Below are 18,549 nucleotides of genomic sequence, written 5' to 3' on the forward strand. Positions count from 1 at the left end.
GTGGACATTCAATAGGACCGAAAACACCGTCCCCTTAAAATTCCCAGCTTCCAGGTGACTCAGAAACTACTCCATCGGCTTCCCGTAAACCCAGCGCTACACCCAATTCAGTTAACTTCGTTGTTGCATAGCAACAGAACATCGCAACACGGGAAACGAGACTATTTTAGGCTAAGGATGCCCGGTACTCAGCAAAGGCCATATTTGCCTCAAGCATCTAAATACTGGACCAACACAGTCTTATTTCGTAATTGTTCTGTTTCGTGTATTGAATCACAACAAATTTTGTTAGGCTAAATTTTCTCTCAGATTTGACTGAAAGATTTGAAGTCAAACTAAAGAATCGAAAGTTCGAGGTAGATACAGTAGGAAACCTGGGGACGGGACCCCCGAGTTTGAGTCAAAAATCAAAGGGGAGAAATGAGCTCAATTGAATCCGCCGGGACTCTTGGATGAATTTCTAACACATTTCACTGCCGTTTTGTGGTCTCTGCCTTAGGGCGGTTTACAAGCTGTAAATTTAACGCGTAGCTAGCCGTGGTTTTAGGTCCCTTCAAGTACGAGGAAGGGCCTTTATTGTAGTGAGCAAGGAGCTGACATAGGAGGAGACAGCAGAATGGGGAGGCGGAGAGAGAAATCCCAGAGGCACTTCACACACACAAAAGCAACGAAGCAGGGTAGAAAGACGATTGACGGAAAGAGAAAGGAAGGAAAGCCTCCTCCCTTCAGGATTGGCTATCCATTGTGAATGGCAATCCCGCCCGCCCGCGCGCGCGCAGAAGCGGCAGCCGCGCGCGCGCAGTCTCGCGGCTCCCGGGGGCTGGACGGAGCAGCGCAGCGCGCGTCAGTCAATCTGGCCAATCACGCGTCTCTCCCGCTTCGGGGGTGGCCCCGCCCCGCCGCCCTCGCGGAGCCTCGTGGACGCGCGCCCGTAGTTCGGGACCCGGGCAGCGGGAGGTTTACGGTCGTTGCTGCGCGCGCTTCCTGAGCGCTCTGGGATGGCGGAGGGAGGTAGCGTGCTAGGCCGTGGCTGTTGAGAGATGACCTTATTCGCGGGTCTGCAGTGGAGTCCATTTGAGCTCCATTTCCGCAGTCGGGGATCTTTTCAACTTCACCTCAGGCCTGGGGTCCCTCGACGACTAGTGTGGGTTTTCTGCAATGGTGGGAAGGAAAGGAGGACTCCTCCCCCTGGTTCGATCCTGATAAAGTTGACGCCTTTGTTTGTGGAAACAAACTTCAATCGACTTTCCTTTTCAGGCCCTATTTGCTACTTAAAACTAAAATGGCAAACGCTTGCGCTCCTTCTGCCGTACTTCTGGAGGGTCACTGATTCTAGTCACCCGCTTTCAGGGTTCGGGGTGGCCTGTCAGGTCTGATTATATTTTTTGAGTTGAGATCTTGGTTATATTTCATTATGAAGTTGCCATAACCAAATTAATTCTTGACTATCCACAGTTGTTATTTTTCCCCATGTGGCAGATTTTGAAGATATTGTGATAGATAAAAAGTCTTGTTTAAATGAGATACCAGCCGGTTATATGTGGGAAGGTAAAAAGAAAACAAAAGTGCAAAAAGACCAAAAACTAATCACAACTAAGTGAAATGAGAGGAAATTGCTGGCTTACTTGGAGACGTTACGTACAACAAACCAAAAATTCTTTGATAAAATTGAGGAATTCATAGAGGGATAGGTTAATTTGATTTTAATTTTGTGATTATCTTTCTTTTTTAGAGATAAATGAAGATTTCATTTCTGAGATGGAAAGCCCAGACTCAGCTGTGATTTTACCTAGCACTCCGCAGGCCTGTGAGATTCCATCCTCTCCCTGTACATATAGTTCAGGAAAACAAGTATGAAAATCTTAGTTTTTCTGGTGAATCCATTTTATGTTTCTAAGTGTTGTGACAGTGGTGGTTCTGAGTCTACTGAAGATTGTTAATTAACATAATGTGTAGCATTAATAAGAAAATGTATTTTATTAAATATTAAATAATTTTAGGTTTTTTCCTGAGATAACATATTTGACCTTTTCCCCCCGAAATTTTCATCTCGAATAAATTATTCTCCTATCAGGCTGTTAGGAGCCCCGGTGGTTACAGCTCTTGGCTGCTAACCAAAAGGTCAGTGGTTCACACCTACCTGGGGAGACAGGTGTGGCAGTCAGCTTCCATAAAGATTTACAGCCTTGGAAACCCTGTGGGGGCAGTTCTACTCTGTCCTGCAGGGTTGCTATGAGTTGGAATTGACTCAATGGCGATAGGTTTAGGTTTTTTTTTTTTTGGTATCAGATAATTATGATACTCCAAATTGAGGAAGTTTGAATATGTGCAGTGTAATCATTATAAGGTTGTTGGTGGCAGGATCTAGACCTTTTCCTTAATTCTTAACTCTGAAGTACCTAGAATGGTGTCAGGCATGTTGCTCAACAGATGTTTGTGATTAGTAGGATAAGTGTCTCAACATTATTTTTGAAGGATATTGATCTTGCTAAAGTAAAAAGAGTGCAACTAGTGGATCATCTGGGGATTTAAGCCTTTTTGTGATGGTTACTTATAGGTATATGGAGATAGAAAGTTATTTAGTGGTGTCTACCACAGAAATAAGGAGCCCTTGGGGCACAGTGGTTAAGGCTGCTAATTGAAAGATTGGCAGTTCAAACCCACTGGCTGCTTGGAGGGCGAAATATGTGGCAGTTTGCTTCTGTAAAGATTTACAGCCTGGGAAACCCTACGGGGCAAGTTCTACTCTGTCCTCCAAAAAAACCAAACCAAACCCAGTGCCGTCGAGTCGATTCCGACTCATAGCAACCCTATAGGACCGAGTAGAATTGCCCCATAGAGTTTCCAAGGAGTGCCTGGCGGATTTGAACTGCCAACCCTTTGGTTAGCGGCCGTAGCACTTAACCACTATGCCACCAGGGTTTCCACTCTGCCCTGTAAGGTTGCTGAGTCGGAATCAACTCCACGGCACACAACAGCAACCATAGAAACATAAGGTCCTAATAGATTTATACATCAAGAATGTTTTTCTTGGTTAATGGTTTAAATGTTTTGTGCCTTTTTTAGCCTATGAGTGCAACACTTAGAGAACGATTAAGGAAAACAAGATCATCATTTAATTCCTGTTCCAGTGTGGTGAAACGCCTGAAAGTAGAGAATGAAGAAAGTGATCCGATTTTTTCAGAGAAACCAGTATCCTCAATGGAAGAAAACCATTTGGAATTTCAAGGAAGTTTTAAACACACAGACAGTGAATCTGAAAAGAGTACATATTTAAAAAACACCTTCAAGAATATCAGTGCCTGTGAATCTAAATCACTTGATATTGGGTCATGCAGTGCTCTCCAAAATGATTTTGCCAGTGAGAATCTTCCCAAACAAGAATTAAAGGAAGAAAAAGCAAAATTGGTGAAGCAGGTTCAGGAGAAAGAAGACTTCCTTCGGAGGCTAAAACTAGTCAAAATGTATAGATCAAAGGTGAGAAGAATTTCAGAACTATTGCGTAAAACTTGTTTAAGATAAACTACAGGGAAGTAATTTCAAGAATAGAAAAATTTAGCATACTAAATAAGAAGCCAAGTCTCCAGAAATCTGGCTTTAAATAACTTTAACTCAAAGAGAGTCAGATTTGGAGAAGAGAACTCTAAGCACCAGATAGAACTTTTCAAAAATCCCAGCTGAAGTTGATCTTATTTAATATTCAGTTGAAACTTTTTTCTCTGGTTTCCAGCCTATAGCAGTATTAGAAGTATCAAATGTAAGATGCAGGAGGGGACAGAGTGATGGCTAATAGTGAATGAGTAAAAAAGCTAAAAGTGACCCACAGAGTACAATAAAAAGTATTTTTAGTAATGACCTTATGTTTCCCCCAAATAATTAAAATATTGCCGGCATTCTGTTTGAGAAAATAAATATACATTAGATTTTTTTTATTTCAATTCAGGTAAATTGAATTCAATAAACTTGGGTACTAAAAATCACCGGAATAACTCATGTATATGCAATAGCTCATTCTTCCCCAACAGTGTGGAGTAAATGATGGGATTAGCGTATCTCATTTGCTCACTTTGAACTTTTAGGCTTTTTCTAAACATGACTACTTGAATTTTTTAAGGTTTTGAATGTTGAAAATATTTTTAATTTAAATATTGTCATTTTAAAGTACAGCTGTAACCTAAAAAGTGGATTTTTTTTAACCTATATCGTTGCTTCACTACATAGCTTTTGCCCTATTTAGTGATTTGATTTTTCCCTATTTGTACGGATGGCCCAGAGCATGGACTGAACAACAGAGACAGAACTCAAAGGGACATTGTAACCATTCTGCTTATAACCATCCTGCTTTTCTGTGGGTAGAAGTCTTATTTATCCCCAAATGCGTTAGTCTTTAAACACATAACAGCAACTGATTTAACGACTTTTGTTATGTGAAAATAGTGTGACTATCTAGTTACTGCCATACATGTATATATATGTATATAAAACCAAATCCATTTCTGTTGGGTGGATCCCGACTCCTAGTGACCCTGTAGGACAGAGTAGAGCTGCCCCATAGGGTTTCCAAGGAGTGGCTGGTGGATATATATATATATAATTTTTTTTCCTTCTGTTTCAGAATGACCTGTCTCAGTTACAGTTGCTAATAAAGAAGTGGAGAAACTGTAGCCAACAGTTGCTTTATGAGTTGCAGTCAGCTATGTCTGAGGAGAACAAGAAACTAAGCCTTACTGAGTTGATAGACTACTATGGGTTAGATGATAAATTGCTACACTATAACAGAAGTGAAGAAGAATTTATAGGTGTTTAATTCATAATTTTTTTTTTTCCAGAATTATCTTTGAGAATGACAATTACAAGGTGCTTATATATTTTAAAGGGAAGGTATCCTGATGAACTATCAGTTTAGGGCACTCTGTTACATAATCTATATTCTAAAATAGAAATTTCATGTTTTGTATAAATTTGCCAAAGAAAACTAGACATTTAAAGAAGTATGAAAACAAAAACCCTTAAATTATGTTTAAAAAATAATTTGGGCAGGTTCTGGAAACCATTTCAATAAACTTTATTGTAACAAAGTTATTTTAAATGCTAAAAAATGGTCCAATTTGGTGATTGTCTAAACCTCAACTGTGCTAAAAATTCTGCCTCTTTACTCAGTGTATGACCCTCGTTTCCATCCATTTACCACATATTCCATTTGTATGGTCTAGCAGGTAATTAAGCTAATATGTCCAAAATTGTATTCTTCTCTGTCTCTCTCTTTAAATCTGTTTGTCATATTCATCTCATTTAGTGAAATGACTATCTGTTTCTTATAAAAACCACCTGTCATCTTCCACTTCAAGGCGTCGTGGCATACATACAAGCTTTCATCTAACTTTCTAGCTTTAGCTGTGAAATAGATTGTACTTAAGAGTGTTTACTCAGTTCACAGTTACTCCTCAGCCAGAAACACACCCCCATCCACAGGCCTGGGTTTCTGGCTGCCATGTTGGTACAATGTTAATTATTATCCTGGCCATATATGGAGATAGGACCCAAGCTGAGAATTTGGAGCTCAGGAAAAGAAAGCCCATCTTTGTGTGGATGAAACTCTTATGTGTAAACTTGGGAGCAGCAAAGCTGGTATGCTCAAGAATAATGTGTGCACTTTCAGAAAAAGGCAGAGATGATAGATGGAGATAGAACTTTCTGGATTAGTGGCTTCCTAGTCCTAGTTCTCAGTCCTTTCTGAGGTCTTTCTGGATTTCTGCTTTTGGGTTCTTTGAAGGGCTAAAACAGCTTTACTCACTTAGGGGGAAAATAGTAATTTGAAGGAAAGAAAAGTGCTTCCCTACTAGTTGGTAAATAGTCATTACCCTGAAAACCCCCCACCCAAGTGCATTCCCCTTTAAGGCTACCTCCCCCCCCCCATCTAACACCTCCCTACTCTGTGGCACAGCAGGGACCACAGTACCCTGTTCTTACATCCATTTTAATTGTCAGTGCCTGTAATGGTTTTAGGAAACCCTGGTGGCATAGTGGTTAAGTGCTACGGCTGCTAACCAGGAGGTTGGCAGTTTAGATCCACCAGGCGCTCCTTGGAAATTATTGGGCAGTTCTACTCTGTCCTATAGGGTCGCTATGAGTCGGAATTGACTCAGTGGCAGTGGGTTTGGTTTTTGGTTTTTTGATAATGGTTTCATGTGTCAACTTGGCTAGACTATGGTACCCTAGTACTATATTTGATATTAATATTAAACACAAATCTAAGTATTACCCTGAAGATATTTTGTAGATGTGGTTAACATGTACAACCACGTGATTTTTAAATGAAGGATATTACCCTCAATAATGTGAGTGGTCTTTCCAGTCAGTTGGGAGGCCTTAAAGAGCAAAAACTAAGATTTTCCAAAAAAAGAAATTATGCCTCAAGAGTACAGCACTGACTGTCTGAGTTTCCAGCCTATTGGCCTCTACAGATTTCAGACTTGCCAGCCCCCACAATCATATCAGCCAATTCCTTAAAATAAATCTTTTTGTATATGTATGTGTGTGTGTACCTCTACTGGTTCTGCGTCTGGAGAACCCCGACTAATATAGTGACCATGCCAATACACTTCCTCTCTCCAAATCCTTGCCTTCTAGACACTGTCATGGCTGTTGACTTCTGTGAACCCAAGAAGACTGGCCTAGGCCTCACGGGGGCCTTCCCTGGCTCTGGGATGTCCTAGATGGGTACTCCTGGGGGAGTGTGCTATTTTAGTGCCTACCAGCCAGCCTCCATCACTGCTTGTTCCTCAGCTAGAGAGCCTAAATGCGGCAGGGAAAGTGGTGCTCCTGGAGGTCTGTTGTGCTGGCATCCTGATGAGCAAATGTGTGGTACCCATCTAGACCTCAGAGGCTGCAGCTGCCTGCTGCGGACTGGTGCTTCCCAGAGTCACCCTCACATGTCCACTTGTGGGAACTACAGCATCAGTGGAACTCTGGTTGTGGAAAAGCTGGGCAGAGCAGATGGTCCATAGCAATGGGAATTTCAAAGGCACTGGATGGTGCTGAGGGCTCCCAACAGCACAGAGGGCATTCCCACAATAGGAGGTGGGTCATGAGAGATGAATGGGGCTAATGGGAGAGTTTAGGCTCTCTCTATGGGGCAGGTCTCCCTTTTTACCATTTCTGTTGTATTTCACCACCATTTAACGGGATAATTTTATTAATAAAAATAAGAGCTAACACTTAGCACTTGTTTTGTGTCAGTTTTAAAAGTATATTAATTCGAGTATTATAATGATCAACATGCCCAATTTTAAAGAGCTACAAAAATCTATAGGGTTGCTATGAGTTGGAATTGACTCGATGGCAATTTTTTTTCTTTTAAATAACAATATGAATGAATTGCTGTTCAGCAGAAGCTGAGAGGAGTCAGTACTATGAACTGTATCAAGTGAAGAGTTGGGATACAGAACCCCTGTGCCTTTCCAAAGCACCTGCCAACTCCTCAAACTAGAAATACCTCCTGATGAAGAGAGTGCTGCTACTGGAATATAGCTTGTAGGCAAGAACTCCTGCTAACCCTTACTCCATCCATATCTCAAAGATGAGACACCTAAGCAAGTAGGATTTCCGGAGTCACCCAGGGTGGCCACTAAGAAATAGAAATCAACAGGCTATTTGGTTTGTTAAAACCTGGGAATCTGCAGAGCATTACCCAGTGAAATTTGTTGCATTGGCTATTAGCAAATGGAGTCCCCAGGCAGCTAATTTAGAAGATAAGGAATTTATATCACCACCCAAAACCAAACTCACTGCCATCAGGTTGGTTCCTCTCCCGAGAGCTGGAAATAATGTTTTTTTGAATTCTCATTATGTGCAAGGGTCATGTACAATATCTCATTCAGTCCTTACAGGTTGCCACAAGGTTACTTATTATCTTCATCCTTGTTTTACAGAGGAAGAAGTTGGGATTACTCAGTGGGTCCCAAGCCTCAGGGCCAAGTGTGGTCTAGCTAGGATCTTTGCCTTGGCAGTCTTCTCCTCCAGCCCTCTGGACCGCTATTCCACACTGCCTCCCAATGGCCAGGCCAAGACCTTCAGGGAGATTAGTTCCCTTCAAGAAACCCTTTCCTGTCGTAAGGTAGACTGAGCATCTTGGTGATATCTGAGAAGTCTAGGGAACTGCTCCCTTGGGCAAAGTGTGGCTATCCAGGGATGTGGGCACTTGTCCCTGAAGACCCCAGGGATGCTCTCAACAAGTACTGTTCAAACCCAGACCTGGGGTGTGGTGGTGGGGGGGGGACAGGGTACAGGGCCTCCTGGAAACCACTCTAGCTTGGGGGCCTTGGGGGCTTGGTATGAGCATGAGACACCTCAAAGGATACCTTTCTCCCTACTCTAGCTCACTGCTCACTACTGGCCCAGGATAAGAGAGGTGGGAACCTGGGGGAGCCCTGACTGGGGTGAGGGAACCTGCAGTGTGAGCACACAGCATCCTGCAACTGAGCTTGTCCTTCTCAAGGTGCAGGAGGGGAAGGGCCTTCCTAGCCCTGTGCTTGCCCTCTGCCCCTGCTCCCTTAGATGGTGGGCAGGGATGGCGCTGGTCAGCCTGAGTCTCCCAATCTCCTAGGGTCTGAGGGCAGGAAGCAGATATTGCTATCACTCCACCACCCCGTGACCCTATAAGGTTTCCAAGGCTGTAAATCTTTATGGAAGTAGACTGTCACATCTTTCTCCTGCAGAGTGGCTGGTGGGTTTGAACTGCCATCTTTTTGGTTAGCAGCAGACCACTTTAACCACTGTACCACCAGGGCTCCTTTACATCACCGGGGCGGGGGGGAATCAAGCTGGTTACACCTGTGGTTGACTCAAATCAATAGTACAGGCCTCTTAAGTATAAAGTATTTGCACCCCTCGCACACTCCTCCACCCAACAGAATATCCTCTGCTCACCATAATCCCTCTCTCAGGGACAATTTTGAAGGAGTGTGGACATAGGAAATGCTACCAATGGATACTTTCCTTCAGAATCAGCCAAATTGACTAAAGTCATTCTAGTACTAAGGAAAGTTGTCACTAAAATGATGTTGGTCTTATCATTTCCCTTACCGCCCACCATCCTTACCTAATACTGACTATGGGCAATCCATTATGGTACTATCCTGGCCACAAAAACACACACACAAAAACCCAAAATATTCTAAGCAGAAGATTTTATAATACTATCTTGCTTTACCTTCACCAAAGTATATCGGATATGGTGTTGTGGATTAAATTTAACATTTGGTTCATAAATTGCAGAACAGTGATACACTGACATTACTTGGAGATTGTGGTCAGTGATCTCAATGATACACCTTGGAATGCAACAGCCCACAGGCTATGGAAAGGGTGAAGCAGTTTATCTTCTAACGAGTTTCTTCTCATTCTATAACTATCATTATCTACGTGAATAAAGCAATACACTTTCACGAAAAAGACAAAGCACTTTTTTTTTTCCTGTTTACTAAAGCTTATCGCCACTGCCATCTGTCAGTTTGTCATGCTGTGGTGACTTGCATGTTGCTGTGATTCTGGAAGCTATGCCAATGGTATTTCAAATACCAGCAGGGTCAGCCATGGTGGACAGGTTTCAGCGAAGCTTCCAGACTAACACAGACTAGGAAGAAGGACCTGGCAGTCTACTTCTGAAAAACTGGTCAGTGAAAACATGAATAACAGTGCAACATTGTCTGATATAGTGTCAGAAGATGGCCCCCCCACCACACCCCAGGTCGGAAGGCACTCAAAATATGACTGGGGAAGAGCTGCCTTCTCAAAGCAGAGTTGACCTTAATGACGTGGATGGAGTAAAGATTTCAGGACCTTCATTTGCTAATGTGGCATGACTCAAAATGAAAAGAAACAGCTACAAATATCCATTAATAATCAGAATGTGGAATGTATGAAATACAAATATAGAAAAATTGGAACTCATCAAAAAAGAAATGGAATACATAAATATCTATATCCTAGGCTGAAATGGGCTCATATTGGGCATTAGGAGTCACACAATCATATGGTGTACTATGCTGGGATGACAAACTGAAGATGAATGGCATTGCATTCATCATCGAAAAGAACATTTATCCTGACATAAAATGCTGTCAGTGATAGGATAATATTCATACACCTATAAGGAAGACCAGTTAATATCACTATTATTCAAATTTATGCATCAATCACTAATGCCAAAGATGAAATTAAAGATTTTTACCAAAGTTTGCAGTCTGAAATTGATCAAACATGCAATCAAGAGACATTAATAATTATTGGTGATTGGAATGCAAAAGTCGGAAACAGAGAAGAAGGATTGGCAGTTGGAAGATACGGCCTTGGTAATAGAAATGATGCTGGAGATCACATGATAGAATTTTGCAAGACCAACTACTTATTCATTGCAAATACCTTTTTTTCAAAAACATAAACTGCGACTATACACATGTGCCTCACTGGATGGAAAACATAGGAATCAAATCCACTACATCTGTGGAAAGAGATGATCAAGAAGTTCCATATCATCAGCCAGAACAAGATTGGGGCCAACTGTGGAACAGAACATCAATTGTTCATATGCAAGTTCAAATTGAAGCTGAAGAAAATTAAAACATGTCCATGGGAGCCAAAGTACAAACTTGAGTGTATCCTACTTGAATTTAGATAGCATCTCACAGATAGATTTGATGCATTAAACACTAATGACCAAAGACCAGATGAGTTGTGGGATGACATCAAGAGCATCATACATGAAGAAAGCAAAACATCATTAAAAAGATGGGAAAAAGAAAACGACCAAAATGGATGTCAGAAGAGACTCTGAAACTTGCTCTTGAACCTAGAGTACCTAAAGCAAATGGAAGAAATGATTAAGTAAAGAGCTGGACAGAAGATTGCAACAGGCAGCTTGAGAAGACAAAGTAAAGTATAACAAGATGTGCCAAGACCTGGATTAGAAAACCAAAAGAGAAGAACGCACTGGGCATTTCTCAAACTGAAAGGACTGACGGAAAAATTCAAGACTTGAATTGCAATATTGAAGGACTCTATGGGCAAAATATTGAACAATGCAGGAAGCATTAACAGAGGATGGAAGAACACACACAGTCACTGTACCAAAAAGAAGTGGCCGATGTTCAACATTTCAGGAGGTAGCATATGATCAAGAACTGGTGGTACTGAAGGAAGAAGTCCAAGCTGCACTGAAGGCACTGGTGAAAAACAAGTTTCCAGAAATTGACGGAATACCAATTGAGATGTTTCAACAAATGGATGCAGTGCTGTAGGTGCTCACTCGTCCATGCCAAGAAATTTGGAAGACAGCTATCTGGCCAACCGACTGGAAGAGATCCATATTTGTGCCCATTCCAAAGAAAGCTGATGTAATAGAATGCATAAAATATTGAATAAGATCATTAAAATCACATACAGGTAAAATTTTGCTAAATATAATTCAAAAATGGTTGCAGCAGTACATCAACAGGGAACAGCCAGAAATTCAAGCCAGATTGCCAGAAGAGGATGTGGCATAAGGGATATCACTGCTGATGTCAGGTGCTGATGTCAAATGGATCTTGGCTGAAAGCAGAGAATTCCAGAAAGAAAACAAAAATCTTCACAACTAGACCAATAAACAACATCATGTTAAGTGGAAAAAAGACTGAAGTTGTCAAGGATTTCATTTTACTTGGATCCACAATCAATGCCCATGGAAGCAGCAGTCAAGAAATCAAAGAACATATTGCACTAGGTAAATCTGCTGCAAAGGACCTCTTTAAAGTGTTGAAAAGCAAAGATGTCACTATGAGGACTAAGATCCACCTGACCCAAGCCATGGTGTTTCCAATCCCCTCATATGCATGCAAAAGCTGGACAAAATAAGGAAGACTGAAGAAGAATTGATGACTTTGAATTATGGCATTGGTGAAGAATACTGAATATACCATGGGCTGCCAGAGAATGAACTAATCTGTCTTGGAAGAAGTACAGCCAGAGTGCTTCTTGGAAGGTTGTGTGTCAACTTGGATGGGCCATGATTTTCAATGGTTTGGCAGTTATGATGTAGCTTGGCAGTCGTATGATGATGTGATCACGTCCATGATGAGACTTGATACAATGTGATCACCTCCATGAATGTGATCACCTCCACGATGGGATCTGCTGTGAGTAGCCAATCAGTTGAAATGGAGATTTTTGGGGGTGTGGCCTGCATCCAATATAGGTGCACTTTCTGGGAAGGCTCCTGGGCTTTTGCTCACTCTGGATTCTCCAGCTGGCTCCCATCCATCTGACATCTGGTTCTTGGGACTTGAACTTGGAGCTTACCTGCCATCTTGCCTGCTGATTTTGGGATTCTTTGGTCTTTGCAGCCTGTGAGCAAGAGCCTTGCTGTCTGACCTGCTGATCTTGGATTCACCAGCCCCTGTGGCTACGTGAATCAGGAGAAACCTCCAGCCTGAGTCACGGACTCAGGACATTCCATCTTCTACAGTCACATGAGCCATTTCCTTGATATAAATCTATGTAGATATTTATATGCTTTAGTGGTTTTGCTTCTCTAGAGAACCCGGCCTAAGACAGTGAGACTCTGTCTCATGTACTTTGGACATGTTACCAGGAGGGACCAGTTCCTGGAGAAGGACATCAAGTAGATGGGTAGAGGTAGAGGGTCAGTGAAAAAGAGGAAGACCTTTGATGAGATGGATTGATACATGGCTGCAACAATGGGCTCAAACATAGCAATGATGGCAAGGACAGTGCAGGACTGGGCAGTGTTTGGTTCTGTTGTACATAGGGTCGCTATGAGTTGGAACTGACTCAAGGGCACCTAACAACAACAATAATAAAGCTTATTGGGTAGCTCACAAAATTGAGTTCTTTTACAATATACATGAGATGTAGAAAAGTATGTTTGCAAAATACGTTGTAATTTGCAAATGATTTAGGGCTTGGTGAAAGTAAGCAATTTACCTTCTTCTCAATTGGTAAAACAGAATAATAATCTGGTAAGTTTTTTCTGAATATAGAAGAAATGCTTACGGAAGAAAACTAGGGAAATAAAGAAATATAGAACAGTATAGAAATTAAAAATAATCCGTAATCTCATATTTTTGCTGGTAACTTTACAAAATTTGAAATGGTAGTTACGGTTAATTTTTTTTTTGTATACTATAACTGAAAATATCTTCAATCAAATTAAGACTAACCAATAAACTAGATCCTGAATACTTTTTGAGTTAAAATCTTCATTCTCGAATTAAAAAACAAGAATTCATGTTATTTCTCAAATGCATTCATGCAGGACAAAAATTTTACAGTGATTAAGGCTAAAATTAAATAATTTGCTATTAAAAATATACAACTAAGAGAAATCTACTTAAATTTCCTGATACAAAAGAAAAAAAATCATTTTAACCAAATGAAATGATATTTAAGATGATGATTTGGCCAGCATTTTTACATTGGAACAAGAGCAGGAAACGTTCTCATCCTTAATCTTTCAACTTCAGCCTGCAGAATTGAAATCTGTTCAGCTTGTTGTTTTGAAATATTTGTTAATTTTTGTTGTTGCATCATGTTTTCATATCGTTCTTTGGCAATCTTTTCACAAGTTAGTTTAGATCCTGTCACAAAAATGAAAAAGAAAGAAATTGGATTTTTATCTGTATTTTCAAATACAGAAGCAATGCTCAGTGAACTAAGGGAATCAGTTAAAACTTGTGGGAATCCTGAGAAATGCCGATATAACTACTATAAATCTGTAACTACTCTACAGATTTCAGGAATACTGGTTACTTTTAAAGAAACCTAAGTCAATTTAAAAAAAAGCTTACCGATTGCATTACAGATGTCTCTTCTCTCTGAGACAGCGACCAACTCTTCTCGTAAATTGCAGCTTAGAGTATAATTTGCTACATCCTTGTGATTGCTGAACCTGCCCAGTTTTTTGAGTAGTTTTTTGCAGTTTTCCACATTCTTCTTGTGGGTCTGGAATTTTTGTTCCCATGACATTCCACAAAAATAATTTTGAAAAAATTTATTATATTTTATAAAGACATTATTCTTAAAACGTAAATGAATCATCATCATTAAAATATCATCTTACCTCAGCACCTGGCATAATGCCTGCACATAGTAGGCACTCACATTATTTGTTGAAAGACAGAATGTTATGTTAATACCTCATTTTAGAAAAAACAAAAAACCTTGCATACCCTTAAAAATAGTAGATGATCAAAAAACATAGCCTTGGGATTACTTTGTTTCCATCTTACATATGCTATACAATCAAAACTGAGCATTTGCTAAGAAGTTATGATAAAACAAAGCCAACAATGCCAAGAAAAGACTATCAAAACTTCTATTACATAAATCATAATGTGAAATAAAAATCTACTCTTACATGGATATCTTCCAAGGGATTAATTTCTAATATTAAAGGAAGTGCTTCAGTCTATACCACTTGCTATGGTTGCAAAGACACTATTCAGTAACCACTAATTACATCCTGGATATCAGTAAAAGACCAAGATTTTGTTAGGCTCTTGAACATTATTACTTTGCTCAGATGATTCACAAACTTTGGGATTATAATGATCAGTATCTTGGAGACTTACCTTATCTAAAACAGCAATAGTTTGCTCCATTACTCCAATCTGAATACCTATCAGAGTCTCATATTGTGGTTCATTTAGGAACTTTGGGAGAAAAAACAACATATGTAAGGGTATTTTTTCTATTTCTTTTAAGAGATAACTATATAGGTTGTCTTAGTTTTGAAAGATAGTTTTTCATAATATCTATATTTCCATGTAAGTTAAGATTGACTTGATTTTTGTGCCATAATATTTACTTGTATTTAACCATTGATACACTCACTTATATCTTAATGCTTACTAGAGTTTATTTTCTCATTCACTCATGCATTCATTTATTCAGCTCAAAAAACATATATTAAATATCCCCCTTGAGTGCAAAGACACTGAGGGAGAAACAAAGATAAATAACATGACCTAGCCTTCAAAAAGGAGAGACTGCACATGTAGATATAATTAGTTGCTAGAAGATATGAAAGTGCCACACAAATTCAAAAACGATTTGTGATGGAATGTAAGCTCTCCAGGCTGGGGAAATCAGTAAAGTCTTTATGGAGGAGATGACATTTAAACCAGACCTTAAAAAATAGATAGGCTTGGGTTGTCAGGGGGCAGGGGGGAATGAGGAAAGATATTTCAGGTAGAAGAACCAGTAGGAGCAAAGGCACAGAGGTAGAATCCTAGAACACTGTAATCAGTTTGGTTTGAGAATACTGATGTATGGCAGGAATAGTGGGGAATGACTTTGAAAAGTTAGGTTGAATGCCAGCCTAAGGATTTCATAATTCATTTGTGAGGTAAGAAGTAGCAGTTTAAAAAATTTTAAGTAGAGTAGTAATGTTTGAGCTGGATAGGAATATTAGTCTGAGAGATTAAGACCCAAGGTTGAAAAATCAGTTAGGATATTATTTATAAAAAAGTTGAAACCATTTAAAATTGAAGACCGAATCTGGGTAAAGGCAGTAGAGATATAGAATGAGGAATAAATAGACTAGGTAAGACTTGGAAGGCAAGGGAAAGAGGGGATTCAAAAATGACAAAAACTTTAAGGCTGGCTGAGTGGCTGTAAAGAACAGAAATAAGTACATCAAGAAGAAGAGCTATTGGGGGAATATAAAAATGAAACATGAGAGAGGTCATGGGCAGAGAGCTTGGTTTGAGAATTAAATTTTTAGAAGAGGTCATTGAACTTGGAGAAATAGAGATCATCAAAGGAGGGGGCATGAAAAGAAACACAAAGTTAAGGACAGACTCTTAAAGAATGATCATATTTAAGGATTAGAAGCAAAAGAGAAACCAGAAAAACAGGCAAAGTGGTCTGAAGTGTTGGAAGAAAAACAGGAGAAACAGAGGTAATAAAAGCCAAACCCAACCCAAACCCATTGCCGTCAGGTTGATTCCAACTCACAGTGACCCTATAGGACAGAGTAGAACTGCCCCATACAGTTTCCAAGGAGCACCTGCTGGATTCGAACTGCTGACCCTTTGGTTAGTAGCTGAGCTCTTAACTACTACGCCACCAGAGTTTCCGATAAAAGCCAAAGGAATGCGTAAATACATGGTCAAATTCTATAGAGGGTGGAGGATGGTGATGACTGGAAAGAGACCACTAGATTTCACAATTAGGAAATCCTTGTTGAACTGCAAGATAGAACTATACTACTGAATGAGTACTGAAAAACTGGAGGCAACAAATGCAAACTCCTGGAAGAAAAAGAATCCATAGATACATTATGAAATACTACTGGACTAGAATAATCCTGGCATTACAGAGACTTCTTATTAAATATTATTTAAATGAACGAAATTACAACTATATAGAACAACACAAGTGTCCATTAACGGATGGACAAACCAAATATGGTATTGCAGTGAATGAATTACTAAATACAGCTCTTCTAGTCATGGTTTTTGTGACTCACACACAATGATTGGTGGGACTATGCAAATAAAGTATATGGAACCTGTGATGTTTGGGGTTATGTGTCAACTTGGCTAGGCCATGATTCCCAGTATTGTGTGGCTGTCCTTCATTTTATGTGTTGTGGATCCTGACCTCTACATGTTGATGAGGCATGATGAGACATGACTCAAGCCCCACCCTTTCTAAGGTTACGTGCTTCCCTGGGGTGTGACTTGCATCTAAGATTATGTGTTTGTCCTGGCGAGGCTCTCTCTCTGCATCTGGATCCTGCATTTAGTTTGTGATCAATTGACCTCCCCAGAGGCCTGCTGTCTGAACTGATGATTCTGGAATTCAGCAGCCTCCACAGTCCCTTGGGCCAGGGGCCTATCCTGTGACCTGATTCGCCAGCTTCTGCAGCCTTGTGAGCCAGCAACCTGTGGTCTGAACTGCTGGTTTGGGTTCGTCAGCTCCTGAGGGTCAGGAGAATCCTATGCCTGACCCACAAATTTGGGACTTGCCAGCCTCTACAACCACATGAGCCATTTATACAGTTTGTGAGTTCTGCAAGACGTTGCAGTGAATTAGGGAACCCAAAGATGGGAGGGAGGGCACTGAGGGGAAAGGCAGTAGCTGATGTTAGAGATCATAGAGTGGTACAGCAGCTTGGAAAAGTTGGACATGTGACATCTTTAACCTCTGCCTCATAGGAGCCAGCTTTGTGCTGATTCTTTAAGAGAAATTATTAATTTAGGTATATACAGATAATGGAATATTATTCGTCATAGGGAGAAATAAAGTTCTGATACATGCTACTACATGGATGAACCTTAAAAACATTATGCTGAGTGAAGTACGTCAGACACAAAAGGACAAACATTGTGTGACCCCACTTATATGAAATGTCTAGAATAGGCAAATGCACAGAGACAAGAGTTTATTATTAGTTACTAGGAGCTCAGGGGAAGGCATAATGAGAATTGTAGCTGAAGAGGCACTAAATTTCTGTTTGGGGAGGATGAAAAACTTTTGGAAATATTTAGTGGTGAAGGTAGCACAACATGGTAAATGTAATTAATGCCATAGAATTGTATACTTAAAAACGGTTAAAATGGCAAATTTTTACCGTATTATACTTTACCACGATAAAATAGTAACAATAATAAAACCACATAGGGGGACAGGGAGAGCTTACCTTTTGACGATCTCTTGAAAAAAACAGCATCTGAATATCCCAAGCCTTTTGATTTAGATCTTCCATTTCCATCTCCATTTTCTTATGTTCCCACTCAATTTGAAATATCCCTTTGTGGACATCTTTACTTTCCACCATGCTAGTAACTTTCTTTTGTCCTTGAGCCTTAAAAAAAGTACATTCCAATGTTCAGATAATATGGTTCTGCATACTGAATTATAGAATATTTGAAGCTGATGCTATACTTAGAGATAATTCTATCTTCTTTCAAAAATGCAGCAGATATTAAAAATTACTTCTTGGGCAAAATCTGATCACTATAATGTAAGATAGTAGGGATTACAGAATATATTTAAATGGCAGACCAAATTTACTTTATATGTCAGTAATTAGACAGGAACTCCTTTTGTCATCACCTAATCTACCAATCTGTATGCATTTGTAACCCTACTCCTGCCCTTCCTCCTGACACTATGGATGAAGGCTTGCAGTCTTATGCTGCTAGGCACAGTGGTAACTGATTGGTAACTAGTGAAAAAAGGAAGAAAGTAAGGAAGAGAGGGAAGGAAGAAAGAAGGGAGAGAGGGAGGAAGGAAGTAAGGAAAGAGGGAAAACAGGAAAGAAGGAAGGGAAGAAAGAAAAGAAAAAGTTAAATGTAACACTCAAATATCTAGGTGTTTTGTACTTCACTTTGAATTGCCTGGATGAATTCAGGAATATTTTCATAGAAGTCGTGCTTCTGGCTTGCTAAAAGTGAAATCACTATGTATCTCATAAATTTGTACAAGACTTCCACCAGTGAACATTTTACACTTTTCCTTTCTTCTCCTTCAAAAACCTAGCTT

General features: G+C 40.0%; 2 protein-coding genes across 5 annotated transcripts in view; one reads left to right on the forward strand and one right to left on the reverse strand.

The window, feature by feature from the left end:
* Window positions 1-833: 833 nt before the first annotated feature.
* SFR1 (SWI5 dependent homologous recombination repair protein 1) lies at window positions 834-6,811 on the forward strand. 2 transcript variants are annotated; one of them, XM_049855874.1, is made up of 4 exons: window positions 834-1,144; window positions 1,733-1,851; window positions 3,067-3,477; window positions 4,616-6,811. In XM_049855874.1, the coding sequence occupies exons 2-4, from the start codon at window positions 1,759-1,761 to the stop codon at window positions 4,805-4,807; spliced, it is 696 nt and encodes a 231-aa protein (XP_049711831.1). In that variant the 5' UTR covers window positions 834-1,144; window positions 1,733-1,758; the 3' UTR covers window positions 4,808-6,811. The 2 variants fall into 2 exon arrangements, with proteins under 2 accessions (XP_049711831.1, XP_049711830.1); XM_049855873.1 differs by having other exon boundaries at window positions 834-1,011.
* A 6,590-nt stretch (window positions 6,812-13,401) lies between these two features.
* The window catches only part of CFAP43 (cilia and flagella associated protein 43), a 109,496-nt gene continuing 104,348 nt past the window's right edge, over window positions 13,402-18,549 (reverse strand). For all 3 annotated transcript variants that reach the window (XM_049856118.1, XM_049856119.1, XM_049856117.1), the window contains 4 exons: window positions 17,705-17,869; window positions 14,628-14,708; window positions 13,845-13,998; window positions 13,402-13,634 (listed from right to left, as the gene is read on the reverse strand). In XM_049856118.1, coding sequence (XP_049712075.1) covers window positions 13,468-13,634; window positions 13,845-13,998; window positions 14,628-14,708; window positions 17,705-17,869 — 567 coding nt within the window. In that variant the 3' untranslated portion in view covers window positions 13,402-13,467. The remainder of the gene's footprint in view (window positions 13,635-13,844; window positions 13,999-14,627; window positions 14,709-17,704; window positions 17,870-18,549) is intronic.

This window comes from Elephas maximus, chromosome 16, assembly GCF_024166365.1.
Source record: "Elephas maximus indicus isolate mEleMax1 chromosome 16, mEleMax1 primary haplotype, whole genome shotgun sequence".
Classification (NCBI taxonomy): Eukaryota; Metazoa; Chordata; class Mammalia; order Proboscidea; family Elephantidae; genus Elephas; species Elephas maximus.